This window comes from Talpa occidentalis, unplaced genomic scaffold (genome assembly GCF_014898055.3).
Source record: "Talpa occidentalis isolate TD23 unplaced genomic scaffold, MPIMG_talOcc4v2.1, whole genome shotgun sequence".
Lineage (NCBI taxonomy): Eukaryota > Metazoa > Chordata > Mammalia > Eulipotyphla > Talpidae > Talpa > Talpa occidentalis.
Window position 1 is genome coordinate 2959228 of NW_026555331.1, and position 22180 is coordinate 2981407.

The following is a 22180-nucleotide window of genomic DNA, read 5'->3' on the forward strand; positions in this document are numbered from 1 at the left end:
GGGGTGCAGTGTGCACGGAGCCCGTCCCCCAGGAGCCGCACCGGCACGCACGAGCTCTGGGAGCGCGGAGGACCTGCCGGTTTTATTTCGGGTGCGGGTGCCCGCGCTCAGTCCCCCAACAAGACAGACGCCTCGCGCACGTGTTGGCGGACCACGCGGTCCAGCACGGTGTGCACGTCTCTGGCGGCGCGGGCCGCGGCCTCCAGCACGCGCTCCAGGTGGTCCTCGTGCAGCCTGGCGTCCATTTCAAGCAGTGCGATCTGGCCCGAGGCCGGCAGCAGGGCGAGGGCCAGCTGGGGGCCGCCAGCAGCCTCTTCCACGTGGCTGAGGTCCGCCAGGGCCGTGCCATCCACAAAGCCGGCTGAGCAGGCGCACACGAAGTCCCGCATGGGTATCCCGGCGTCCAGCACGGCCAGCGTGGCTGCGTTGACACAGGCTGCATAGGTGCCACCATCCGCCTGCAGCACCTGCAGGGACCCCGTGGCGTCAGCGAGCGCTTGGCCGGGGACCTCGCACCCCCCCCGCCCCGCCCCGCCCCGCCCACCTGCACGTAGATGTCGATCTGGGAGCGCGGGTGCAGCTGCGTGAGGACCGCGGCCTCGAAGGTCTGGCGGAGCTGCAGGCCCATCTCGCAGGACTTGCGGTCCCCGTGAGGCCGCCGCTTGCGCTCGCCGGTGCTGAAGGTGGCGGAGCTGTACTGGCAGTTCACGAGGGCCCGGTCGGGCAGGGCTCGCGCCCTGGAGCCGCGGATCTGGGGGCGGAAGGGCCAGTGAGGCGGGCCCGCTGCCCGGCCCAGGGCCGCTCCGGACCCCGGCGAGCGCAAGAACTTCACCTCCGCGCCCAGTCCACGCTCGCGTCCTCCCTGCCTCCCCTTCGCGCGGGAAGTGAGGCCGAATCTCTGCCCCGGCGCGCGAAGCCCGGCCCTCCCGCTGCCCTGGAACCCCCGTCTCGCCCGGGAGGACCCCCCGGCCGCCCCTCGGCGCTGCAGACCCGCCAGCTGGGCCCGCCCCTCTGCCCTTCCTGACCCCCCGGCTCTGTCCTCACGGTGCGTCCCAGTGGGGGCCGACGACGAGGGCCCGCTACGCGGCCGCCCGGGGCAGGGGCGGGGCGGGGGGTGCGCGGGGTCCCCGCCACTCGCCTCGTGCGGCCCGTAGACCACCGCCAGCGCCTTGGTGTTGCCCTGCTCGATGTAGGCCGAGCCGTCGGCCTGCGCGAACACGCCCATCCGCGCCTGGATCTTGCGCAGCTCCCCGGCGCGCCGCCCGTCCACCCGGTAGCCCTGGTCCGACAGCAGCTCCAGCCCCGCCATGCCGGCCGCGCGCCCGCCCCCGGACTTCCGGCCCGACGGCCCGCCCACCCCGGACTTCCGGCCCGACGCCCCGCCCACCCCGGACTTCCGGCCCGACGCCCCGCCCACCCCGGACTTCCGGCCCGACGCCCCGCCCACCCTGCACCGCCGGGCCCCGCCCGCCCCCGGCCGGCCGCTGTGACCGGGAGCCGCCTGTGCCGCGGCGGTCGGGGCGGCGCCCCGCCAGGGCCAGTCCCCGCTCGCGCCCCGGCCGGCCGGCCTGGGGGGCGGCGCCCCCGGTCTCCGCGGCCCTCGTCTGCGCCGCCACCGTGGGGGGCCGAGCCCCGCCGCCGTCCCGCAGGCCCCCGGCGCCCCCGCGGCGGCCCCCCTCCGGCGCCGCCCCGCCCCGCCCCGCCCCGCCGCTTGCCGCGGCCCCGTCGCCCGCCTCGACGTTTGCACCGGGGCGAAGATGTCGGCTGCGTGCCCCGCGTGAAGGGCGGCAGGGAGGGCCGGGGCGGGGTGGGGAAGGATGGGGTCGGCCGAGCCGGCCTCGTCCCGCGCTGCTCGCACCTGCTCGCCCGGGTCGGGTCCGCGCGGCGGGCGGGCTCCGGGCCGTGACCCACCCCCGCGGCGCGCCCCAGCCCAGCTCGCGCCTCGCCGTCCCCTACCAGCCGCGCGCGGTCGCTGCCAGCAGACGCCGCGTGGGCCCCTCGGACAGCCCTGCGCACCTCGCGCTCTTCGCTGGCGGCGTGACACCCACGGGCGGCCCAGGCCCTGCTGGGCTCGCCACGCGGCGTGGGTGTCGCCCCGAGGGTGGGGGGCAGTGCCAGGCTTCCTTGTAATGCAAATGCACCGGCGCTCCTGCCACCCCAGCCCTGTGTGTCCAGCGTCTGTCAGTGCGTGCAGGGCTGGGGTGGCAGCCCCCCCAGCAGAGGCCTGTCCCCTGCTCCCCTTGCTCGGGCACTCAGCTTACACCATGGCACCCCGGAGAGCTGGGCCCCCACGTTGCACTTAGAAGCCAGACCCCCAGTTCATGTTTGACAGTGGAAGGTGAGGGGGTGACAGCAGCGCCCCTGCGCTGGGTGGGTGCCCAGGCAGGCCTGATGGCCTGCCTGTGGCATTTCCCAGGGCCTGTGGTGCCCCTGATTGCATCCAGCCCCACAGTGAATGAAATGGTGACAGAGGTGCCTGCCCTCCCGGGAGGACAGCGCCACCCTTCCAGGTCTGGGGCCAACTGAGCCCAGCCAGCAGGCCTGGGCTGCGGTACCCTCATGTCTCGGGCAGCAAATGCTGGCCAGGCCCCAGGGGCTGTCGGCACACCTACGTGGGGCTTCCTCAAAGCAGGATGCTGGGCCCCACGGTCACCGCTCCGGACCGCAGCAGGTGCCTGGGGTGCAAGATCTACCCTCAATCCTGTCGTGGTCCAGGTGGTCACGACACCTGCCCAGGCTCGTCCTCTTGGCCCTTATGGTGTTACAGGGCAGGGAGGGGGCACCCCAGAGCCCCCAAAGCTGCCTGCCCTAAATAGGTTCTGCCGTCTGTTGTGTCAAGACAAAACAGAGAGAGCCTCCACCGTGGTGCAGCAGGTGGAGTGCACACTGTGAAGCTGCCCGCAGCCTCTGCAGCACTGGTTCGATCCCCGGCCGCCGCTGCTGGGCGAGGGTCCCACGTGGTGCGCAGACCTCTCCTACCGCCCGCTGCTCCCCTCAGCAGTGTATTTCTTCGTCAGTTTGCCTGTTTTGCTCCCTGCTCTGTCTCTGATGAATTCTCTCACTCTCCTGCGCTTCTGACTGTACCCCGGTTCTTGTATAAAAATAAATCTTTATTTTAATTATTTATTTTTAAAAGATTTATTTATTTATACAAGCACTGGGTACAGTCAGAAGCGCAGGAGGGTGAGAGAATTCACCAGAGCCAGAGCAGGGAGCAGAGCAGGCAGACTGACGAGGTACACTGCTGAGGGGAGCCACGGGCAGCAGGGGAGGTCTGCGCACCATGTGGGACCCTCGCCCAGCAGTGGCGGCCGGGGATCGAACCGGTGCTGCAGAGGCTGTGGGCAGCTTTGCAACCCAGCGCTCAACCGCTGCGCCACCAGGGAGGCCCTAAAAACAAATCTTTAAAAAAGATATAACATACAGACTTTTCATGGAAAGGAGCTTTAGCTCAACAAGAGTGCAAAGACAAGACAGAGAAGAGTTTCCAGATGGCACCCAAGTCACCCACCCTCATGGAAACGTCCAGCTGGCAGGGCCGGCCCAGAGCAGGGCCAAGGAGGCCCAATAGCCCACTGCTGCCCCAGCACCTTCCGTGGGCCGCAGGCGGGGGCAGGAGCAGCCGGACAGGCCCTGGGGGGAAAGAGCAGCGCCGAGTCCAGACCAGTGCTGGCAGCGGGACTCCCCACGGGCCCCGGTCTGTGCCACCTACCCAGGGCCCAGGAGCCAGCGCAGCTTCTTTTTTTAAAAGATTTATTTATTTATTTATAGCACTGGGCACAGTCAGAAGTGCGGGAGGGTGAGAGAATTCACCAGAGCCAGAGCGGGGAGCAGAACAGGCAGACTGACGAAACCCGCTGCTGAGGGGAGCAGCGGGCACTGCAGGAGAGGTCTGCGCGCCATGTGGGACCCCCGCCCGGGGCCGAGGATCTAACCGGCGCTGCAGAGGCTGCAGGCAGCTTCGCAACTCAGCGCTCAACCGCTGCGCCACCAAGGGAGGCCCCTAGCGCAGCTTCTTCACAGTCTCTGCGCTGAGTCCTCCTTCGGCTCCTCCTGCCCCCACCCTCCCTCCTTCTTCCCCTCAGCTCCACCTCCCTGGGATGGGGCAGGGAGCCCGGAACCTCCCCTTTCCCCGGGACCCTCGTTACAACTGTTACAACGGGAGTAAGGTCAATGCCAAACAGGAGGAAGAGCAGGCGACTGGACACTAGCGGGGAGGGCCAGCATCCTGCAGACGGGTGGAGTGGGCTCCGAGAAGCTGGTCAGCCTGCGCCTACTCTCAGGGGCCATGGCCCTCCATCAGGATGGTGGTGCCCTCGGTCCCCGCCCCTGGGTCCAGTGATGTGCGGAGTCCTGTGGCCGCACTCGGGCCAAGGTGTATCGGGGAGCGTATCACCCGGATGGGCTGGGGGAAGAGTGCCTGGGCCAAAGGCCAGAGGACACCAGGCGCCATTCTCCCGGGGACCCCGTGGGGCACGCTCCACTCTCAGGCGCCACCCCCAGACCCTCTGCCTGGCCCGGGCCCCCTCCGGACTCCTGGAGGAAAGCAGGAGTCACCCACGAACACCCTTGCTGTGGACACGTAGGTCCGCTGGTCACAGTACCCGCAGCCCCGGTTCCAGGTGCTGCGCACTGCGGGCAGCCCTCCAGGACTGCGGCCTCCAGCCCGCCTGGCAACGCCTTCAGATACAGTCAGTGCCCCCAATCAAGTGACCAGAGCAAGGAAAGAAATGCAGGCCCAAGCACCCCAGGCAGGGAGAGGCAGAGGCCCGGCCCTCAGGGACAGGAAGGCTGGTGCAGCTCATAGCCGCGTCCGCCACCCCTCGGAGCCAAAGCCGCTGCTGGAAGGACCAGTCATGGCCTGGGAAGGGTCTTCACTCCACTGCCCGTGAGAGAGGGGGAGGCGGACTTGTGCGAGCGCGGAGATGGGAGGAGCGTGGGAGCCTGGCGTGCGTGACCGGGGGCTCCCAAGGGAGTAGCTGCCTCCCCAGACCCCCCGCAGAGAAGGAGCTGCGGGCTGGGTGCCACCTCCCCTGCAGAGGACGGCGCTGCCCCTGCAGGCGTCTGCTCGGGCCCTGCAGCAGTGCAGGCGTGGGGGCTGCTCCAGGCTCAGCTCCCACGGGATCCCCGCCTCTACCTGTGGGTGCCGCTGCCCGCCAGCTTCACCGCGCCAGGAGGCGACTGTCCCCAGAGCCCAAAATGAATGTCCCCCCAACTCAACATCGGCCCCCACAGCCCCTCCGGCTCCACGGACGCCGGTTACAGCGGGAACAGGCAGCCGCACTCGTGTGGGATGAAACCATCTCTTCGCAAATTGACAGGCCATGTGGCATGTGGATATGGGGGGCCCCTGGAAGAGGCTGGTCCATGAGGGACTGGGCTGAGCCCCCACACTGGATCTGCCCACATCCCAGGCCTCCGCGGGCAGCACGGCCCCAGGGCCCACAGCCTGCTGGGAGCTGCTACGGCCAGCGCACGGGGCCCGGGGGCCGGGGCTCTGCAGGCCCCTGGTGTGCAGCTCTGCAGCGGCCACGTGGTGGGGTGAGCCCGGGCGGGGGTGCTGCCTGGGCGGGGGGCCCGCATCTCCCTGGCACGCAGCCGCCCGCACAGGCCGCTGCCCCAGCCCAGGATGCTGGGGCCGCCGGGTATGCAGCAAGCTGACGTTGCCGCTGTGGTTGAAACCTGCTTGCTGTGAAAATTTCTCTCAAAGATCCCTCTCTGATGGGACAGAGAACCCGACCAGGCCCTGATCCAGGCTGCAGCCAGCAGGGCCCTTCACAGAGGGCACAGGCTGAGGCTGCCGCCGCCCCACCTTGGCCTCAGCACGCGGCTGGTGACAGCTGTCAGCCAGCCAGGCCCGAGGCACCAAGTGGGGGCAGGAGGGGTGATCGATGCAGGCGGAAGATGGGCGTCACGTGGACACCCACGGGCCACTGTGGCCGCCACGCCTCTCCCCAGTCACAGCCGCCTGCTGCCCGCCAATCTACTTTGCTTTTCTCATAAAATGGGTCAGCTGCTGGCCCCTGCCGTCACTGCTTGAAACTGGCTTCTGAAAGGCTATGCAGAATAAGGCGCTTTTGGGGTCCTGACCTGAGTGTGCCGCCCTGCTGTCCGCCTCCAAGTACGGGGGAGGGGTCAGGAGTCTCCTGCGGCCTCGCCCTTGGCCAGCCCTCCTGATGCAGGCTGCGGGGGAGGTCAGGGAGGACACCGGGCACGTGGCCCAGGGGGGACCTGCACACACAGCTCGTGGTCTGTCTGCCTGAGGGAATGTTCCAGCCCCAGGATGCATCTGGAGGAGCGGGGCAGGCCGTCTACAGACCAGCCTCAGCTCCTAGAACGGAGGGCAGTGAGCGCAGGGCTGGCCATCACAGGCCCTGGCAGCAGGGAAGGCCGGCTGACCGCTGAGCTGTCCTTGTTCAACCCCCTGTGGAGAGCCAGCTGGACAGGCCTCAGGGCCAGTCTTAGCCCTATCACCGCAGTGGCCTGAGTCCGATCCCCGGCCAGGGAACTGACCCGCACGGCGCAGCAGACCTCTCCCGTCTCTCCGCCGCTCCCCTCAGCGGCGGGTTTCAATCAGCCTGCCTGTTCTGCTCCCCGCTCTGTCTCTGGGGAGTCCTCTCACCCCCCCGCACCTCTGGCCTGCAGCCAGCCCTCGTGTGCATAAGTCAGTCAATCTTCACCAAAAAAGAGAAACGTTCTACCCCGACCCACAGAGTCACGCTCATCTCCCAGCTGTGGGAGCCGTCCCGATGGCCGCTCCCCTGTTAGGGCTGAGTGTGGCCGCCCCACTTCTGGAGGGCAGTGCCCTGGCCCCCAGCTCCCACAGGGAAGAGCCAGCAGAGGCCCAGCAGAGGTTACCTCTGCGTGGAAGCCGCGGGAAGGCTCGGGCGCACGGGCAGGGCCGGGAGGGGCCGGGGAAGCGAGGCTGGGAGAGGACCCACAGTCGGGCCTGCCCCGCTGCCCCTCGGAGGGCGGAAGAGCGTCCTGCAAATAGACTCTCGGTGGACCCAGTGGCCGCTGGAGTGCTCCCCTCCCCAGGAAGCTGCCCTCCTCTGGCCGGCCCTGCTTGAGGGGCCTCTCCCTGCCTCCCCATCCTGGTGGTGCCTCCCCTGCCACCCGCCGCCTGGCACTACTGGGCCCATCTCTTGTCCCCGCCCTACTCACGCCCCCCCCACACCAGGGGCTCTGACTCACGCGCGCCCGTGTCCAGCCCCTCTCTCGGGACCCCTTGGACACCACCCTGCCTCTCCTGGCTCTGGCCACCAGCCCCCCACCCCCGCCCCACTGTGGGGGCACTGCCCTGGCGGCCGGCCAGCAGATGGACTGTCGGGGCTCGGCCCCCTTGCGCCGCACCCTGTCTCCGGCTGGGCTGAAGCCCCATCCTCCCGGGAGTTCCTACAGGGGCTTCGGGCCCGGGCCCCCAGGCTCCCCTCCGGCCTTGGGGACTAGAAGCCGGGGGGCGGAATTGCCGGGCCGGCTCTGAAGGCCCGGAATACGGCGAGGCGGGCGGGGCGGTGCTGACCTCACAGTGGCGGGCCGCTGTGCCTAAGCAGGAGCCGGCCGCTGCCGCCCGGCCCGCCGGGCATGTCCCCCCTCAGCAGCTACGAGGGGCTGCGGCAGGAGATCCAGCGGCTGGCGCAGGAGAACGAGGAGCTGCGCCGGCTGGTGCGGCTCATCCAGGAGAACCAGGAGCTGAAACTGGTGCTCAGGAGCCGTGGCGGCAGCCTGGGCTTCTGCGGCTCCGGGCTCCTGGCCGAGGTGGCCGCCAGCCCCCGACTGCCCCGGCGCAGGTCCATCAAGCTCAAGGATGCAGACACAGGTGAGGGCGCAGAAGCCCCAGCTCGCCCCTCCCACAGGCCGGACAGTCGCGCCGCAGGGCCGGCAGGGGCTGGGGGCGCTGGACGGGCAGGGCTCCAGGAGGCGCAGCCGGGAGAGGGTGGCATCTGTGAGGACACGGCATGGGGCAGAGCTGACCGACGCGGGAGCCGCGGGCTAGCGCTCCCTGGCCAGGGGGCATCTGTGCAAAGACGCTGAGGTGGAGCGGGCCGAGTGTGCAGGGCCTGTGTGGTTAAGATGGAGGGTGGGGGCACGGCGGTGGGTAGGGGCCTGCGGGAGAGGCCGGGGACAGGTCCTGACCCCTGACCTCCGCCCTTGGGGCCCCTGACTCCGGGCCCGCATGCTCCATCCGAGCTGGTGGTCACAGCAGGACTCCCGGAAGCAGGGGACCGGGCAGCTGGGCGGTGCCCACACTGCTGGGGCAGCCTGGGCCATGCAGAGCCCGGGGTGGAGTGTGGAGGAGGGGCCTGCGTGCCCGGAGGGGCACGGGGAGCGGCCAGGCGCCCTGCGGGTGTGGCTGAGGTCCAAGGTCAGAGGCCACGGCCACGCCCTCTCCGGACCTGTCCCCCTGCCGTGCCCTCACATGGGGTGCTAAGCCTCATGGCGCTTATCTGGCCTTCTTGAGGCCCCTCAGGGCTTAAGCAGGCCCCTCTCCAGGGGCCATCGCCGTGGGGCTAGGCTCTCACACAGGGAGCCCGGGCTCCCTCCCCAGGGAGGGGCATCACTGGGGACACGCGGGGCTCCAAGACCTGGGGAAGGAGGCCGGAGGGGCGGGGCCCCGGAGCGCCCGGGGAGGGGCCCGGGGTGCGGGGCAGCCAGGTGCTGGGTTAGGTGGTGGCGGCCGTGGTCACCGCCTGCCGTGGGAAGCCTGGGGGGCAGCCTTGGGGGCTGGGATGCGGGAGCCAGCTGAGGGAGGGGCAGGTGGCAGGCGGGTGCGCGTGGGCGGTGTGGGTGGCTCTGGCCCATCCTCAGCCGAATGAGCTCAGGGAGCCGGGCTGGCGGGAGCAGCGCCGGGGCGTCAGCAGGAGCGTGGGGAGGGGTGCAGGGTGACGGGGGGTTTTGCTCAGAGCAGTGGGGTCTGCACCTTGCTGAGGCGATGCAGGTCTGGCCGGAGGCGGTTGGGGGCCATGGGCAGGTCACGCGGGCAGTCATCGAGGGGTGGGGCGTGGGTATGGCCGAGGGCTGCCCCGGGTGCCGGGCAGCGCCAAAGGTCCCGAGCCTGGCAAGCCCCTGAGTCAGCGGGGTCTCGCGCCTGCCTTCCCCAGACCTGGCCTGGGTCAGGCATGGGGCCCAGCTCTTCGTAACCACTCAGTCCCCCGACCCCGGGGAGGCTGCAGGGCCCATTTGTAGGTGGGGAGTCCTGGGGACCAAGCAGGCTGCGAGGACCAGCAAGCCTCAGGGGGCAGGGCTGCAGCCTGGGAGGGTGCCAGCGGTGCCCAGCCGTCCCTCCCGGCACATTGGGGGCTGCCCCCTGCACCTGCTGCCCACCTCCTTCTCCCACTACGCCCCCAGCAGTGCCCGCCCCCGCGAGGCTTTGTAAGGAGGGCCGCCCTCCTCGCGGCTGGAGTCCACCCCAGGCCTGGGCCCAGCCCCTCCAAGCCCCCACCTTGGGGCTGGGTTCTGGGGGCCGCAGGCTCGCAGGGTCAGGAAGCGCAGAGGGGCTTCTGCAGGACCCCTTCGCGCCGCGGGCTCCGCCCTCGTCCCACCCCCTGGCCGGTCCGGGCCAGTCCGCGCTCGTCGGGCTGGATTCCTGGGGGCCCGCGCGGGGACCGGTCCAGCGGGGGGCGGGTCCCGCTTCCGCCGGGCCGCAGGCCCCTCCCCGGGCTGGGGGCGGGCGCAGGAGCGCGGAGAGGCGGCGAGGCCGACGGACCGACCGACCGCGCGACCGACCGGAGCGGCCAGGTGGGCCCTGCCCGGCTGCCCTCCCCGCCCCTCTCGGCGGCCACTGCCCGCCGCGCGCGCCTCCCGCCGCCCGGCCGTCCGGTCCACGGCGCGGGCTCCGCCCTGGCCCGGCGTCCCGCGGCCGGTCCCAAGGTCGAGCGGTCTGGCCTCCGGGCGGTGGGAGCGGGGCTCGCTCGCTGGCCCGGCCCGCGCCTGAAGAACCCAGGCCCCTGGCCGGAGGCTCCTCGCGGGCCTCCTCCGCCCCTCCAGGCCCGGGTCTGTGCGCCCCGCCCCGGCGCGGGAGCCGGGCACCCTGGGCACTGGGCACCCACCACCCGCCCCCCGAGCTGGGCCCCGCAGCCCGGCTGTCCAGGCCCCTGGACGTGCCGCGCCCCGCCCCGCCCTCCTCTCCCCTCCCCTCCCCCCCTCCCCCTCCCCCCCCCTCCCCTCCCCTCCCCCCCTCCTTCCTCCCCCCTCCCCTCCTCCCCCCTCCCTCCTCCCTCCCCCTCCCCTCCCCCCCCTCCCTCCCTCCCCTCCCTCCTCTCCCCCCTCCCCTCCCCCCCTCCCCCCTCCCCCCCCTCCCTCCCCTCCCCTCCCCTCCTCTCCCCTCTCCTACCCCCTCCTCTCCCCTCCCTTCCCCTCCCCTCCCCTCCCCTTCCTTCCCCAGGGCTCTGCCAGGCCTGGGCCCTCGCTGACCCCGCTGTCTAGTTCTCCCAGGACTCCCCGCCGAGGACTCCCTGCTGGACTCCGGCCGGACCATCATGGGCAGCCCGGAAGAACGCTTCCACTTTGCCATCGACCGTGGAGGCACCTTCACTGACGTCTTTGCCCAGTGCCCCGGGGGACACGTGCGGGTCCTGAAGCTGCTCTCGGAGGACCCAGCCAACTACGCGGACGCGCCCACCGAGGGCATCCGCCGCATCCTGGAGCAGGCGCGGGCAGAGCGGAGCGGGCGGGGGGAGGGTCGGGTCGGGTCGGGCGGGAGGCCTGATGGTGCCTTCCTGGTTGCAGGAGGGGGGCGTGCCGCTGCCCAGGGACCAGCCCCTGGACACCAGCCGCATCGCCAGCATCCGCATGGGCACCACCGTGGCCACCAACGCGCTGCTGGAGCGGCGGGGGGAGCGGGTGGCCTTGCTGGTGACACGCGGCTTCCGGGACCTGCTGCACGTGGGCACCCAGGCCCGCGAGGACCTCTTTGACCTGGTGAGCTGCCCCGCGGAGTGTTTCCCTGGGCCCTCGGGAGGGCGGGTGCAGGCCCCTGGGCCCAGCTGATTGGCAGAGGCATTTGCGGCACCAGGGCTGGACCCTGCACCCCCACCCCTGGTGGTCACCAGGCCCCGCCCTGGGCCCTCCTGTAGGGTCCCCTGACCTGTTCAGGCTCGCCCTGGCGGGGCTGGCCACAGGCGGACACCTGGGAGTACAGAGCGGCCACTTGGTGAGCCTTGCCGGGGTGTCCATCTGACTGTGTCCCCTGGGCCTGCCACACGCACCTTGCCTGCACGGCCATGGCCACATGCTGACCCCAGTGGCCGCCCCTGAGCCCTGCTCGCCCCCAGGCTGTGCCCATGCCTGAAGTGCTGTACGAGGAGGTCCTGGAGGTGGAGGAGCGCGTGGTGCTGCACCGCGGGGAGCCGGGCGCCGGCCCGCCGGTCAAAGGTACGCGTCAGGCCTTGGGCTGGGGCAGTTGGCCCTGACGGCCTTTGACCAGCGCCACGGGCTTCCTGGCAGGCCGCACCGGGGACCTGCTGGAGGTGCAGCAGCCCGTGGACCTGGGGCTCCTGCGAGGGAAGCTGGAGGGGCTCCTGGCCCGCGGCATCCGCAGCCTGGCCGTGGTGCTCATGCACTCCTACACGTGAGCTGGGGTGTGTGGCCGGGCGGGCGGGCGGGCGGGGTGCCAGGCGGGCCACAGGCACCTGCCAGCGGGTTGTCCTCGCAGGTGGGCCCAGCACGAGCAGCAGGTGGGCGCGCTGGCCCAGGAGCTGGGCTTCACACACGTGTCGCTGTCCTCGGAGGCCATGCCCATGGTGCGCATCGTCCCGCGCGGACACACGGCCTGCGCCGACGCCTACCTGACGCCCACCATCCAGCGCTACGTGCAGGGCTTCCGCCGGGGCTTCCAGGGCCAGCTCCAGGTGAGGCCCGCCCCACCCCGCCAGCCCCAACGCCCTGCCCCACCCCCCGCCCCCGCCCACACCCCGCCTCCGCCCGCAGGACGTGCAGATCCTGTTCATGCGCTCGGATGGCGGCCTGGCGCCCATGGACTCCTTCAGCGGCTCCCGCGCTGTGCTCTCTGGCCCTGCGGGCGGCGTGGTGGGCTACTCAGCCACCACCTACCGAGCGGAGGGCGGGCAGCCAGTCATCGGCTTTGACATGGGAGGTATGAGGGCCGAGGGTGGAGGGTGGGGCCTGGGAGGCAGGCCCTGCCCGAGCGCTGGCTCTTTACCCGCGCAGGCACGTCCACCGACGTGAGCCGCTACGCGGGGGAGTTTGAGCACGTCTTCGAGGCCAGCACAGCCGGCATCACCCTCCAGGCGCCCCAGCTGGACATTAACACTGTGGCCGCTGGTGGGGGCTCTCGCTTGTTCTTCAGGTCAGCCCCCCACCCCCATCCCTGGGGCCGGCCGCCCGTGCTGCCTCTTGCCCTGCTCGTCAGCCTTGTCTTCCCTGTTTGCCCAGGTCGGGCCTCTTCGTGGTGGGGCCCGAGTCTGCAGGAGCCCACCCCGGCCCCGCCTGCTACCGCAAAGGTGAGTGCGGGTATCCGCCCCTGGCCTCTCCCCTGCGCAGGCCCCCACCTCCTGCCCCCCACTGCCCTCGCCTAGCCTTGCCTCAGGCCCACACCTTGCCCACACCTTGCCCCCTGCCAGGGGGCCCAGTGACCGTGACAGATGCTAATCTGGTCCTGGGCCGCCTGCTGCCTGCCTCGTTCCCCTGCATCTTTGGACCGGGAGAGGACCAGCCGCTGTCCCCCGAGGCCTCGCGACAGGCCCTGGAGGCTGTGGCCACCGAGGTCAACGGCTTTCTGACCAATGGGCCTTGCCCGGCCTCCCCGCTGAGCCTGGAGGAGGTGGCCATGGGGTTTGTGCGGGTGGCCAACGAGGCCATGTGCCGGCCCATCCGTGCCCTCACACAGGTGTGCGGCCCTCCCCGTCAGCAACCCGGGCGGGGGGGGGCCACAACAGCGTGGGGCACCCCGCTGACCCCGCCTCCTTCCTAGGCCCGAGGCCACGACCCCTCAGCCCACGTGCTGGCGTGCTTCGGGGGAGCTGGCGGGCAGCACGCCTGTGCCATCGCCCGTGCCCTGGGCATGGACACGGTGCACATCCACAGGTGTGCCAGGTCCTGCGGGCGGGCAGGGATGGGGGGCAGCCCAGGAGGCGCCCCTCACCACTGCGGGCCCCTCCCTCAGGCACAGTGGGCTGCTGTCGGCGCTGGGGCTGGCCCTGGCCGACGTGGTGCATGAGGCGCAGGAGCCCTGCGCACTGGCCTACGTGCCCGAGACCTTCGTGCAGCTGGACCAGAGGCTGGGCCGCCTGGAGGAGCAGTGTGTGCACGCCCTGCGGGCCCAGGGCTTCCCCAGGTGGGCGCCCAGCCGACCTCTGGGCGGGGGGGCCGGGCGACGGGCCCCGGAGGCCCTTGCTGAGCGCCTGCACGGTCACAGGTCCCAAATCCACACCGAGAGCTTCCTGCACCTGCGCTACCAGGGCACGGACTGCGCCCTGATGGTGTCCGCCCACCAGCACCCGGCCACTGCCTGCTCGCCCCGTGCCGGCGACTTCGGGGCTGCCTTCACGGAGAGGTGTGCGCGCGCCCGGGGCCTGCAGGGTGGCGCTGGCCCGGCCGCCCGCCCTGACGACCTCGGGCCTGAGACTGCAGGTACATGAGGGAGTTTGGCTTCGTCATCCCGGAGCGGCCGGTGGTGGTGGATGACGTGCGGGTGCGGGGCATCGGCCACAGTGGTCTGCGCCTGGAGGACGCCCGCAAAGCTCAGACCGGACCTCCCCGGGTGGACAAGGTGCGCAGCCCTGCTTGTGCTCGCCCCGCACCCCTGGTTCCCGGGGCTGGTGTGGATGGGCAAGCCCCAGGGGTGGGGGCTGACCTGGGGCCACGCTTGTTCTCCACAGGTGACCCAGTGCTACTTTGAGGGGGGATACCAGGAGACCCCCGTGTACCTGCTGGGGGAGCTGGGCTGCGGACACAGGCTCCAGGGCCCTTGCTTCATCATCGACAGCAACAGGTGGGTGAGGCCCGGCTGGCGGGGCCTGGGGCGAGGCTGGGGCACCGCTGCGGCGTCCCCGGGGGTCCCTGGCTCAAGGCAGCCGGTGGTCCCACGTGGCTGGGGTGTCCGTGGCAGGGGAGGTAGGGTCCGGTGGATGGGGCGTCTGGCCTGTAGCTCTAGCTCCCGTGCACCCCGCCTCCAGCACCATCCTAGTGGAGCCTGGCTGCCAGGCGGAGGTGACCGACACGGGAGACATCCGCATCTCCGTGGGGGCCGAGGCCCCCAACATGGTGGGCGCCCAGCTTGACCCCATCCACCTGTCCATCTTCTCGCACCGCTTCATGAGCATCGCCGGTGAGCCCGCCCGTGCTTTGGAGCCTGTGCGGCTCTGCGCTCTGTGCCGAGGGGGAGGACGGCGTGGGGCCGAGCACCCCAGCCCCCAGCCCGTGCCGGCGCCTCCCCGCACCGTGGCGCTGCTGCCTGGGGTCTCCATCCCTGTGGACGGGAGACGGGCCCGCACCTGTGCAGGTCAGGCCGGGGCCGCAACACCAGGGCCCCTGTGCAGGGGGCGGGGCCGACGGGCGCCGGGTCCTCACAGGGGCCCAGGCCAGGACAGGGGCGCCCCTCACAGGCCGGGCGGGCCGAGTCGGGCCTCACTGTCCAGGTCCCGGCCGGGATGGGGGCTGCTTCTCGGGCTACGGGGGCACGGCCCCGGTCACTCTGTGCCCCCAGAGCAGATGGGCCGCATCCTGCAGCGCACGGCCATCTCCACCAATATCAAGGAGCGCCTGGACTTCTCCTGCGCCCTCTTTGGGCCCGACGGGGGGCTGGTCTCCAACGCCCCACACATCCCCGTGCACCTGGGCGCCATGCAGGAGACCGTGCAGTTCCAGGTGCGCCGCCCGCTGGCCCCCGCCCACGGCCCCCGGCCCCCTCCCCGTGCCTCACCTGCCTCCCGGTTTCAGATCCAGCACCTGGGCGCTGACCTCCGCCCCGGCGACGTGCTGCTCAGCAACCACCCCAGTGCCGGGGGCAGCCACCTGCCCGACCTGACCGTCATCACACCGGTGAGGCCCGCGCCCTGGCTGCCGGGCGGGGGCGGCTGGCGCAGCTGACCGCGCTCTCCCCCAGGTGTTCTGGCCGGGGCAGTCGCGGCCCGTGTTCTACGTGGCCAGTCGTGGGCACCACGCGGACATCGGGGGCATCACGCCGGGCTCCATGCCCCCCCACTCCACCATGCTGCAGCAGGAGGGCGCTGTCTTCCTGTCCTTCAAGCTTGTCCAGGGGGGCGTCTTCCAGGAGGAGGGTGAGGGGCCTGGGCGCGCGGGCAGTGAGTCTGGGCTGCGGAGCGTGGCGGCTCCGGCCCGGGGCGGCAGAGAGCAGCAGCAGGGAAGGGGCCGGGGGGATGGGGCCGGGGGCAGTGGAAGCCACATCTGCTCTGGGGCGGCTAAGATGGGGGTGGGGTAAGCAACTGCTCTGGGTGCAGGACACAAAGTGGGTGCCCTAGGCCTGGCCGCTCCGCATGTCAGCGTCGGGGGCAGGGGCCTGGGTGGCCAGGGAGCGTCAGGCTGGGGGGGGCGTCCCCAAGCACGAGCGGTCAGGGCCTGGCCGTGGGCTGCTCGGGGCGGGCGCCGGAGACGCTTTCTCACAGTCAGAGCCGTGAGGCCAGGGCAGCAAGGTGGGGCCGGGGCAGCAGCCTTTCTCTGGGGCAAGGAAGGGGCGCCCAGAAACAGCGGGGGAGTGGCGCCAGGGGCTGGGAGATGGGGTTTCTGAGGGAGGACTGCCCCCATCCCCTGGGCACTGCCAGCTCCTATGGCTGTGGGCAGAGCTGCCTGCCCCGGTCTTGGGGCCCTTTGGAGCTGGGAGAAGATCCAGCAGCAGGTGGGGCTGGAGTTTTGGGGGCACCAAAGGAGTCAGCAGAGTTTAGGGGAGCCAGTGAAGGGCCGTGGGGGCCGGCAGTGTCCAGGGCAGCTGCGGCTGCTGACAGCGAGAGCCCCGGTGGCCTGGGGCTGGGGGACTCATGGTGATGCCCCCCACCAGCGGTGACAGAGGCCCTGCGGGCGCCTGGCAAGATCCCTGGCTGCAGCGGGACCCGGAACCTGCATGACAACCTGTCCGACCTGCGGGCCCAGGTGGCGGCCAACCAGAAGGGCATCCAGCTGGTGGGGGAGCTCATCGGGCAGTACGGCCTGGACGTGGTGCAGGCCTACATGGGGCACATTCAGGTGGGCCCTGGCGGGGCTGGGCAGGGAGCGGGAGGGGCCCAGCCTGCTGGGGAGGGTGGGGCTGAAGGTGTTCTTGGTTAGGCGAACGCCGAGCTGGCCGTTCGGGACATGCTGCGCGCCTTCGGTAGCTCCCGGCAGGCCCGGGGCCTGCCCCTCGAGGTGTCTGCCGAGGACCACATGGACGACGGCTCCCCGATCCGGCTCCGCGTGCACATCAACCTGAGTCAGGTCAGGCTGCGGGGCGGGTCCTGGGCATCAGGCAGCGCGGCCTGGGCGCAGGGGTGGGGGGCGCGGCCTGGGCGCGGGGAGGGGCGGGGGCGGGGCGGCCTGGGCGCGGGGAGGTGCGGCCCGGGGGCGGGGCGGGGGCGGCCTGGGCGCGGGGGCGGGGCGGCCCGGGTGCAGGGCTGGGGGCGCGGCCTGGGCGCGGGGGCGGGGCGGCCGGGGCGCGGGGTTGGGGGCGCGGCCCGGGTGCAGGGCTGGGGGCGCGGCCTGGGCGCGGGTTTGGGGGCGCGGCCTGGGCGCGGGGAGGCGCGGGGGCGGGGCGGCCGGAGCTTGGGGTTGGGGGCGCGGCCCGGGTGCAGGGCTGTGGGCGCGGCTTGGGCGCGGGGGCGGGGCGGCCGGGGCGCGGGGTTGGGGGCGCGGCCCGGGTGCAGGGCTGGGGGCGCGGCCTGGGCGCGGGGGCGGGGCGGCCTGGGCGCGGGTTGGGGGCGCGGCCTGGGCGCGGGGGCGGGGCGGCCGGAGCTTGGGTTGGGGGCGCGGCCCGGGTGCAGGGCTGTGGGCGCGGCTTGGGCGCGGGGGCGGGGCGGCCGGGGTGCGGGGTTGGGGGCGCGGCCCGGGTGCAGGGCCGGGGGCGCGGCCTGGGCGCGGGGCGGGGCGGCCGGGGCGCGGGTTGGGGGCGCGGCCCGGGTGCAGGGCCGGGGGCGCGGCCTGGGCGCGGGGGCGGGGCGGCCGGGGTGCGGGGTTGGGGGCGCGGCCTGGGCGCGGGGGCGGGGCGGCCGGGGCGCGGGGTTGGGGGCGCGGCCCGGGTGCAGGGCCGGGGGCGCGGCCTGGGGGCGGGGCGGCCGGGGCGCGGGGTTGGGGGCGCGGCCCGGGTGCAGGGCCGGGGGCGCGGCCTGGGCGCGGGGGCGGGGCGGCCGGGGCGCGGGGTTGGGGGCGCGGCCCGGGTGCAGGGCCGGGGGCGCGGCCTGGGCGCGGGGGCGGGGCGGCGGGGTGCGGGGTTGGGGGCGCGGCCTGGGCGCGGGGGCGGGGCGGCCGGGGCGCGGGGTTGGGGGCGCGGCCCGGGTGCAGGGCCGGGGGCGCGGCCTGGGGGCGGGGCGGCCGGGGCGCGGGGTTGGGGGCGCGGCCCGGGTGCAGGGCCGGGGGCGCGGCCTGGGCGCGGGGGCGGGGCGGCCGGGGCGCGGGGTTGGGGGCGCGGCCCGGGTGCAGGGCCGGGGCGCGGCCTGGGCGCGGGGGCGGGGCGGCCGGGGCGCGGGGTTGGGGGCGCGGCCCGGGTGCAGGGCCGGGGGCGCGGCCTGGGCGCGGGGGCGGGGCGGCCGGGGCGCGGGGTTGGGGGCGCGGCCCGGGTGCAGGGCTGGGGGCGCGGGGCTGGGGGCGCGGGCCGGGGCTGCTGACGGCCTGCCCCCTCCCCGCGGCAGGGCAGCGCGGTGTTCGACTTCAGCGGCACCGGGGCCGAGGTGTTTGGCAACCTCAACGCCCCGCGGGCCATCACGCTGTCCGCCCTCATCTACTGCCTGCGCTGCCTCGTGGGCCGCGACATCCCGCTCAACCAGGTGCGCCTGGGCAGGGGTCGACCCCGAGTGACTTAGGGGGGCCAGGTCAGCCGACAGCCCGAGCGACCCTGGGGTGCTGGTGGGGCCGCTGATCCCCCGACTGAGCTGGGCCCCCACAGGGCTGCCTGGCGCCGGTGCGCGTGGTCATCCCCAAAGGCTCCATCCTCGACCCGTCCCCCGAGGCGGCCGTGGTGGGCGGCAACGTGCTCACGTCGCAGCGCGTGGTGGACGTGATCCTGGGGGCCTTCGGGGCCTGCGCCGCCTCCCAGGTGTGCGCGCGGGGCGGGCGGGCGCGCCTGGGGTGGGGGCGGGCTGGGGCGCGGGGCGGGGGGCCCCGGCCGGACGCAGCCCCCCTCGCCCCTGCCAGGGCTGCATGAACAACGTGACCCTGGGCAACGACCACATGGGCTACTACGAGACGGTGGCGGGCGGCGCGGGCGCGGGCCCCGGCTGGCACGGGCGCAGCGGGGTGCACAGCCACATGACCAACACGCGCATCACCGACCCCGAGATCTTGGAGAGCCGGTGCGCGGGCGGCGGGGCGCGGGCCGGGGCGGGGGCCGGGCCGGGGCGGGGGCGCTGAGCCCCGGGCCTCCGCAGGTACCCGGTCATCCTGCGCCGCTTCGAGCTGAGGCCCGGCTCGGGGGCCGCGGCCGCTTCCGCGGGGGCGACGGCGTGGTCCGCGAGCTGCTGTTCCGCGAGGAGGCGCTGCTGTCCGTGCTGACCGAGCGCCGCGCCTTCCGGCCCTACGGCCTCCACGGTGAGCGCGCGCCCCTCCCCCGGGCCGGCGCCCCTCCGCGCCCCGCCCCCCGCCTGTCACCCCGTCTTCCGCAGGGGGCGAGCCGGGCGCCAGGGGCCTCAACCTGCTGGTCCGCAAGGACGGCCGCACCGTGAACCTGGGCGCGAAGACGTCGGTGCCCGTGTTCCCCGGGGTGAGCGTCGCGCCCGCCTGGACAGAGCTGCGCGGGGACCGGCTTTAATGGGGGGCGGGGTTGGGGGGCGGGGCGGGGCGCCCCTGACCAGCGCCCGCTCCGCAGGACGTGTTCTGCCTCCACACGCCGGGCGGCGGCGGCTACGGGGACCCGGAGGACCCCGCGCCCCCGCCGGGGTCGCCGCCGCAGCGCCCCGCCTTCCCCGCGCGCGGCAGCGTCCACGAGCACCGCCGGGCGCAGGAGGCCGTGTGAGCCGCGCAATAAAGGTCGGCGGCCGCCAGCCTGCGGGTCGTCTGTCCGGGCGCCGTCCGTCCTCGCCGCCGGGTCAGGCCCGCAGCGCCACGCGCAGCCGCAGCCCGACCGCCAGGTGGTCCGTGAGCCCCGCGAGCGCCGTGCTGAAGGCCACCTGCGGCCGCTCCTGCGGGGGGCGCGGTGAGTGCGGGCCGGCGGGGGCCCGGCCGCCGGGGCGTGGCACTTACGGGGCGCAGCGGGCCGCCGGGCTCTCCCCGGAACGCGGCGTAGTCCAGGCGCCGGCCGCGCCAGGGCCGGGGCCGCGGGGCTCCGCGGGGCGGGCCCGCCAGGTAGCGCCGGCGCCCCTCCTCGCGCTGCAGCGCCCTAAGGACGGTCGGCGTCAGGGCCGGCCCCCCCGCGGGGAGGGCGCGCGGCCGCGGGCACCCACCTGCGCAGCAGCTCCGGGGAGCAGGCCTCGGGGTGGCGCAGGCGGGAGGCGCACAGCACGGTTCCTGCGGGGGGCGGGCTCAGCGGTCGGCGGGCCGCGCCCCCGCCCCGCCCGGCCCCCCCACCCCGCGCCCACCCCCGCGGCGGTACCCCAAGCCCAGGGCTGCTCCTGGCGCGCGCCCAGCCGGCAGGGGTCCCGGAAGCGGCTGAAGAGCGGGTGCTGCTGCTCCTGCGCGTCACCTGCGGGGGAGCGCGCTCGGTGGGCGGGGCCAGGCCGCCCCCCGCCCCCGCCCCGGCCGCTCACCTGGCGAGCAGTTGTCGAAGTTGAGGTCGCCCAGGAGCACGCTGAAGGCCACGGCCTCGTCGCTCGGGCGACCTGCGGCTTCGAACTGCTCCACCCAGTCCAGCAGCAGCGTCAGCTGTTTGCAGCGCACGGGCCCGTCCTCTGCGCGGTGGGGGGCGGAGGGGGCGCGCGGGGCTTCAGCCCGGGGTGCCGTCGCACCGCGACACCCAGCCGCGCCGGATCTCGGCGCCCGCCGGCACCCCTCGGGCCTCTCGAGCCAAGGTGGGGCGAGGACGTGCGGGCGGGGGTGGGGCCGCAGAGGCAGCGCGGCGGGGGTGGGGCCCGCAGAGGTAGTGCGGGCGGGGGTGGGCCCGCAGAGGCAGCGCGGGCGGGGGTGGGGCCGCAGAGGCAGCGCGGGCGGGGGTGGGGCCGCAGAGGCAGCGCGGGCGGGGGTGGGGCCCGCAGAGGCAGCGCGGGCGGGGGTGGGCCCGCAGAGGTAGCGCGGGCGCGGGGCAGGTGGGGCCCGCAGAGGCAGCGCGGGCGGGGTGGGGCCGCAGAGGCAGCGCGCGGGCGGGGGTGGGGCCCGCAGAGGCAGCGCGGGCGGGGTGGGGCCCGCAGAGGCAGCGCGGGCGGGCGGGGGTGGGGCCGCAGAGGCAGCGCGGGCGGGGGTGGGGCCGCAGAGGTAGTGCGGGTGGGGCGGGGGTGGGGCCCGCAGAGGTAGCGCGGGCGGGGGTGGGCCCGCAGAGGCAGCGCGGGCGGGCGGGGGTGGGGCCGCAGAGGCAGTGCGGGCGGGGGTGGGGCCCGCAGAGGCAGCGCGGGCCTGCCCGGGGCGGAAGGTCGCGCTCACCGCTGGGAGCGTGCAGGTGCGTGCAGTGCAGGAAGCCCACGATGCGGCGCCCGTCCAGGAAGCCCAGCTGCACCTGCAACACCGCGCACAGCCCCGGCCACCCTCGTCCACTCGTGCCGCCGGCCGGCCCTCCCTCGGCCCGGGCGCGCCGTTGGGCGGGCACCTGCGCGGACAGCAGTCCCTTGGAGACCAGCGCGTCCTCGCGCCGCGCGTCGGGGAAGGCGTGGAAGGTGGCCCGTAGCAGCGGGTAGCGCGAGGCCAGCAGCAGCCCGCTTCCCAGCAGCTTGAGGTGCGGCCCGGGCTGCAGGCCGAAGCTGCCCACGTCGTACAGCACCGGGCCCAGGGCGGGCACCAGGCGGCGCACCAGGCGGCGGGCCGCGCGCAAGTCGAACACCTCCTGCAGACAGACGAAGTCCAGGCCCGCCGGCACCGTGGATATCAGCACCCCGCCGGGCCCGCCGGGCCCCGGGGCACTGCAGCCCGGAGCGCCGGGGCGCGGGGCCTGCAGGCTGGCGAGCAGCAGGGCGCCCAGGGCCTCGGCCCGCCGCTGGCTGTGCGGCAGGTTGCTGAAGCGCGCCAGCCCGTCGGGGAGCAGGCACACGTTGGCGCTGAGGAAGCCAAAGCTGCGCGCGGGCTCGGCGGGGGCGCTCCAGGGCGCGGGGGCCGCCCAGCAGTGCGGCGGGGGCTGGTAGCAGAAGGGGCGGCGCCAGGCCTGCAGCAGCAGCCAGAGCGGCAGGCCGGGCAGGGCCAGGGGCAGGCAGGGCAGCAGCAGCAGCAGCGCCCCCGCGCCGCGCAGCCACCGCAGGCCGCTGGGGCGCGGGTAGGGCGCGCAGCAGCACAGCAGCCGGTCCAGGGCCCAGTAGGCCGGGAAGAGCAGCGCGCGGGCCAGGCCGTGGAGGCCGTGCAGCAGCGGGTGCGCGAAGGGCGAGGCCCGCAGGGCGCCAGGGGCCGGGGCCGGCATGGCGCCCGGCACCGTCTCCACCCGGCGAGCCGACTCGGCGGGGCGTTGGCGGGAGTTGCGGGGGGTCGCGGGGTTCGAGGCCACGTGGCGCAACCTGCGCGGGAGCGCGCTGGGCCCCGCGACCCCGGGGCGCGCTCGGGGAGCCGCGCTCTGCTCACGGCTCCGCGCGTCCGAGGCGGCGGTTGGAGTGGAAACGGCAAGCGGAAGGGCCCCGACCCCCACAGGCCCGCCCCAGGTGCCCTGCACCCGCCCCCCAAGTCTCGGGAGAGCCCGCTCCAAGAGAACCAGTACTGGGGCGCAGCCGCAACCAGCGCGGGGTGGGGGGTTTGGGGGGCGGCAGGGGCGGCGCTCGTTGCGCTCGCGAGACCCTCTTCCCTCCGCGACCTGCGGAACTGCGCGCGCGCGGGCCGGGCCCCGGCCCCGGCCCGGCCCCACAGGCTCGGCCTGAGGCTGGAGAGGCAGCCCCAACCCTCCGAGTGGCCCGGCCCGCCCCGCCCCGTCGGGCTCGCCCCAGGGCAGGCCCGCAGAGGTGACGACTGTGACGCTGGAGGA

At 74.1% G+C, this 22180-nt stretch overlaps 3 protein-coding genes across 3 annotated transcripts; 1 reads left to right on the top strand and 2 right to left on the bottom strand.

The window, feature by feature from the left end:
- Nucleotides 1-6: 6 nt before the first annotated feature.
- On the bottom strand, nucleotides 7-1309 carry EXOSC4 (exosome component 4). The gene is made up of 3 exons (XM_037495922.2): nucleotides 1139-1309; nucleotides 545-751; nucleotides 7-467 (listed from the first exon to the last, which is right to left on the bottom strand). The coding sequence occupies exons 1-3, from the start codon at nucleotides 1307-1309 to the stop codon at nucleotides 108-110; spliced, it is 738 nt and encodes a 245-aa protein (XP_037351819.1). The 3' UTR covers nucleotides 7-107.
- A 6234-nt stretch (nucleotides 1310-7543) lies between these two features.
- On the top strand, nucleotides 7544-19111 carry OPLAH (5-oxoprolinase, ATP-hydrolysing). Its single transcript, XM_037528283.2, is given in 28 exon segments — nucleotides 7544-7819; nucleotides 10435-10649; nucleotides 10729-10920; nucleotides 11274-11373; nucleotides 11446-11569; nucleotides 11654-11849; nucleotides 11929-12094; nucleotides 12169-12307; nucleotides 12394-12461; nucleotides 12582-12847; nucleotides 12932-13044; nucleotides 13124-13294; nucleotides 13376-13513; nucleotides 13591-13729; nucleotides 13839-13951; nucleotides 14136-14287; nucleotides 14666-14826; nucleotides 14899-15000; nucleotides 15065-15239; nucleotides 15974-16158; nucleotides 16240-16386; nucleotides 17793-17927; nucleotides 18047-18196; nucleotides 18295-18452; nucleotides 18528-18565; nucleotides 18568-18687; nucleotides 18762-18859; nucleotides 18965-19111. Coding segments are annotated over 28 exon segments (4143 nt in total). The 5' UTR covers nucleotides 7544-7584.
- A 73-nt stretch (nucleotides 19112-19184) lies between these two features.
- Nucleotides 19185-21628, bottom strand: LOC119241243 (sphingomyelin phosphodiesterase 5-like). Its single transcript, XM_037506409.1, has 7 exons — nucleotides 20831-21628; nucleotides 20668-20740; nucleotides 19842-19982; nucleotides 19688-19777; nucleotides 19539-19602; nucleotides 19339-19474; nucleotides 19185-19277 (listed from the first exon to the last, which is right to left on the bottom strand). The coding sequence occupies exons 1-7, from the start codon at nucleotides 21626-21628 to the stop codon at nucleotides 19185-19187; spliced, it is 1395 nt and encodes a 464-aa protein (XP_037362306.1).
- Nucleotides 21629-22180: the final 552 nt, after the last annotated feature.

What these genes read in the sequence shown, in the direction of transcription:
- EXOSC4 (XM_037495922.2), bottom strand. Translation starts at nt 1,309, where the DNA reads ATGGCGGGGCTGGAGCTGCTGTCGGACCAGGGCTACCGGGTGGACGGG. An exon ending in TGGTCTACGGGCCGCACGAG is followed by an intron (nt 752 to 1,138) that starts GCGAGTGGCGGG and finishes TTCCGCCCCCAG; the next exon opens with ATCCGCGGCTCCAGGGCGCG. An exon ending in AGATCGACATCTACGTGCAG is followed by an intron (nt 468 to 544) that starts GTGGGCGGGGCG and finishes GGGTCCCTGCAG; the next exon opens with GTGCTGCAGGCGGATGGTGG.
- LOC119241243 (XM_037506409.1), bottom strand. Translation starts at nt 21,628, where the DNA reads ATGCCGGCCCCGGCCCCTGGCGCCCTGCGGGCCTCGCCCTTCGCGCAC. An exon ending in GCACCTGCACGCTCCCAGCG is followed by an intron (nt 19,983 to 20,667) that starts GTGAGCGCGACC and finishes CCCACCGCGCAG; the next exon opens with AGGACGGGCCCGTGCGCTGC. An exon ending in CCGGCGGCCCGCTGCGCCCC is followed by an intron (nt 19,278 to 19,338) that starts GTAAGTGCCACG and finishes CGCCCCCCGCAG; the next exon opens with GAGCGGCCGCAGGTGGCCTT.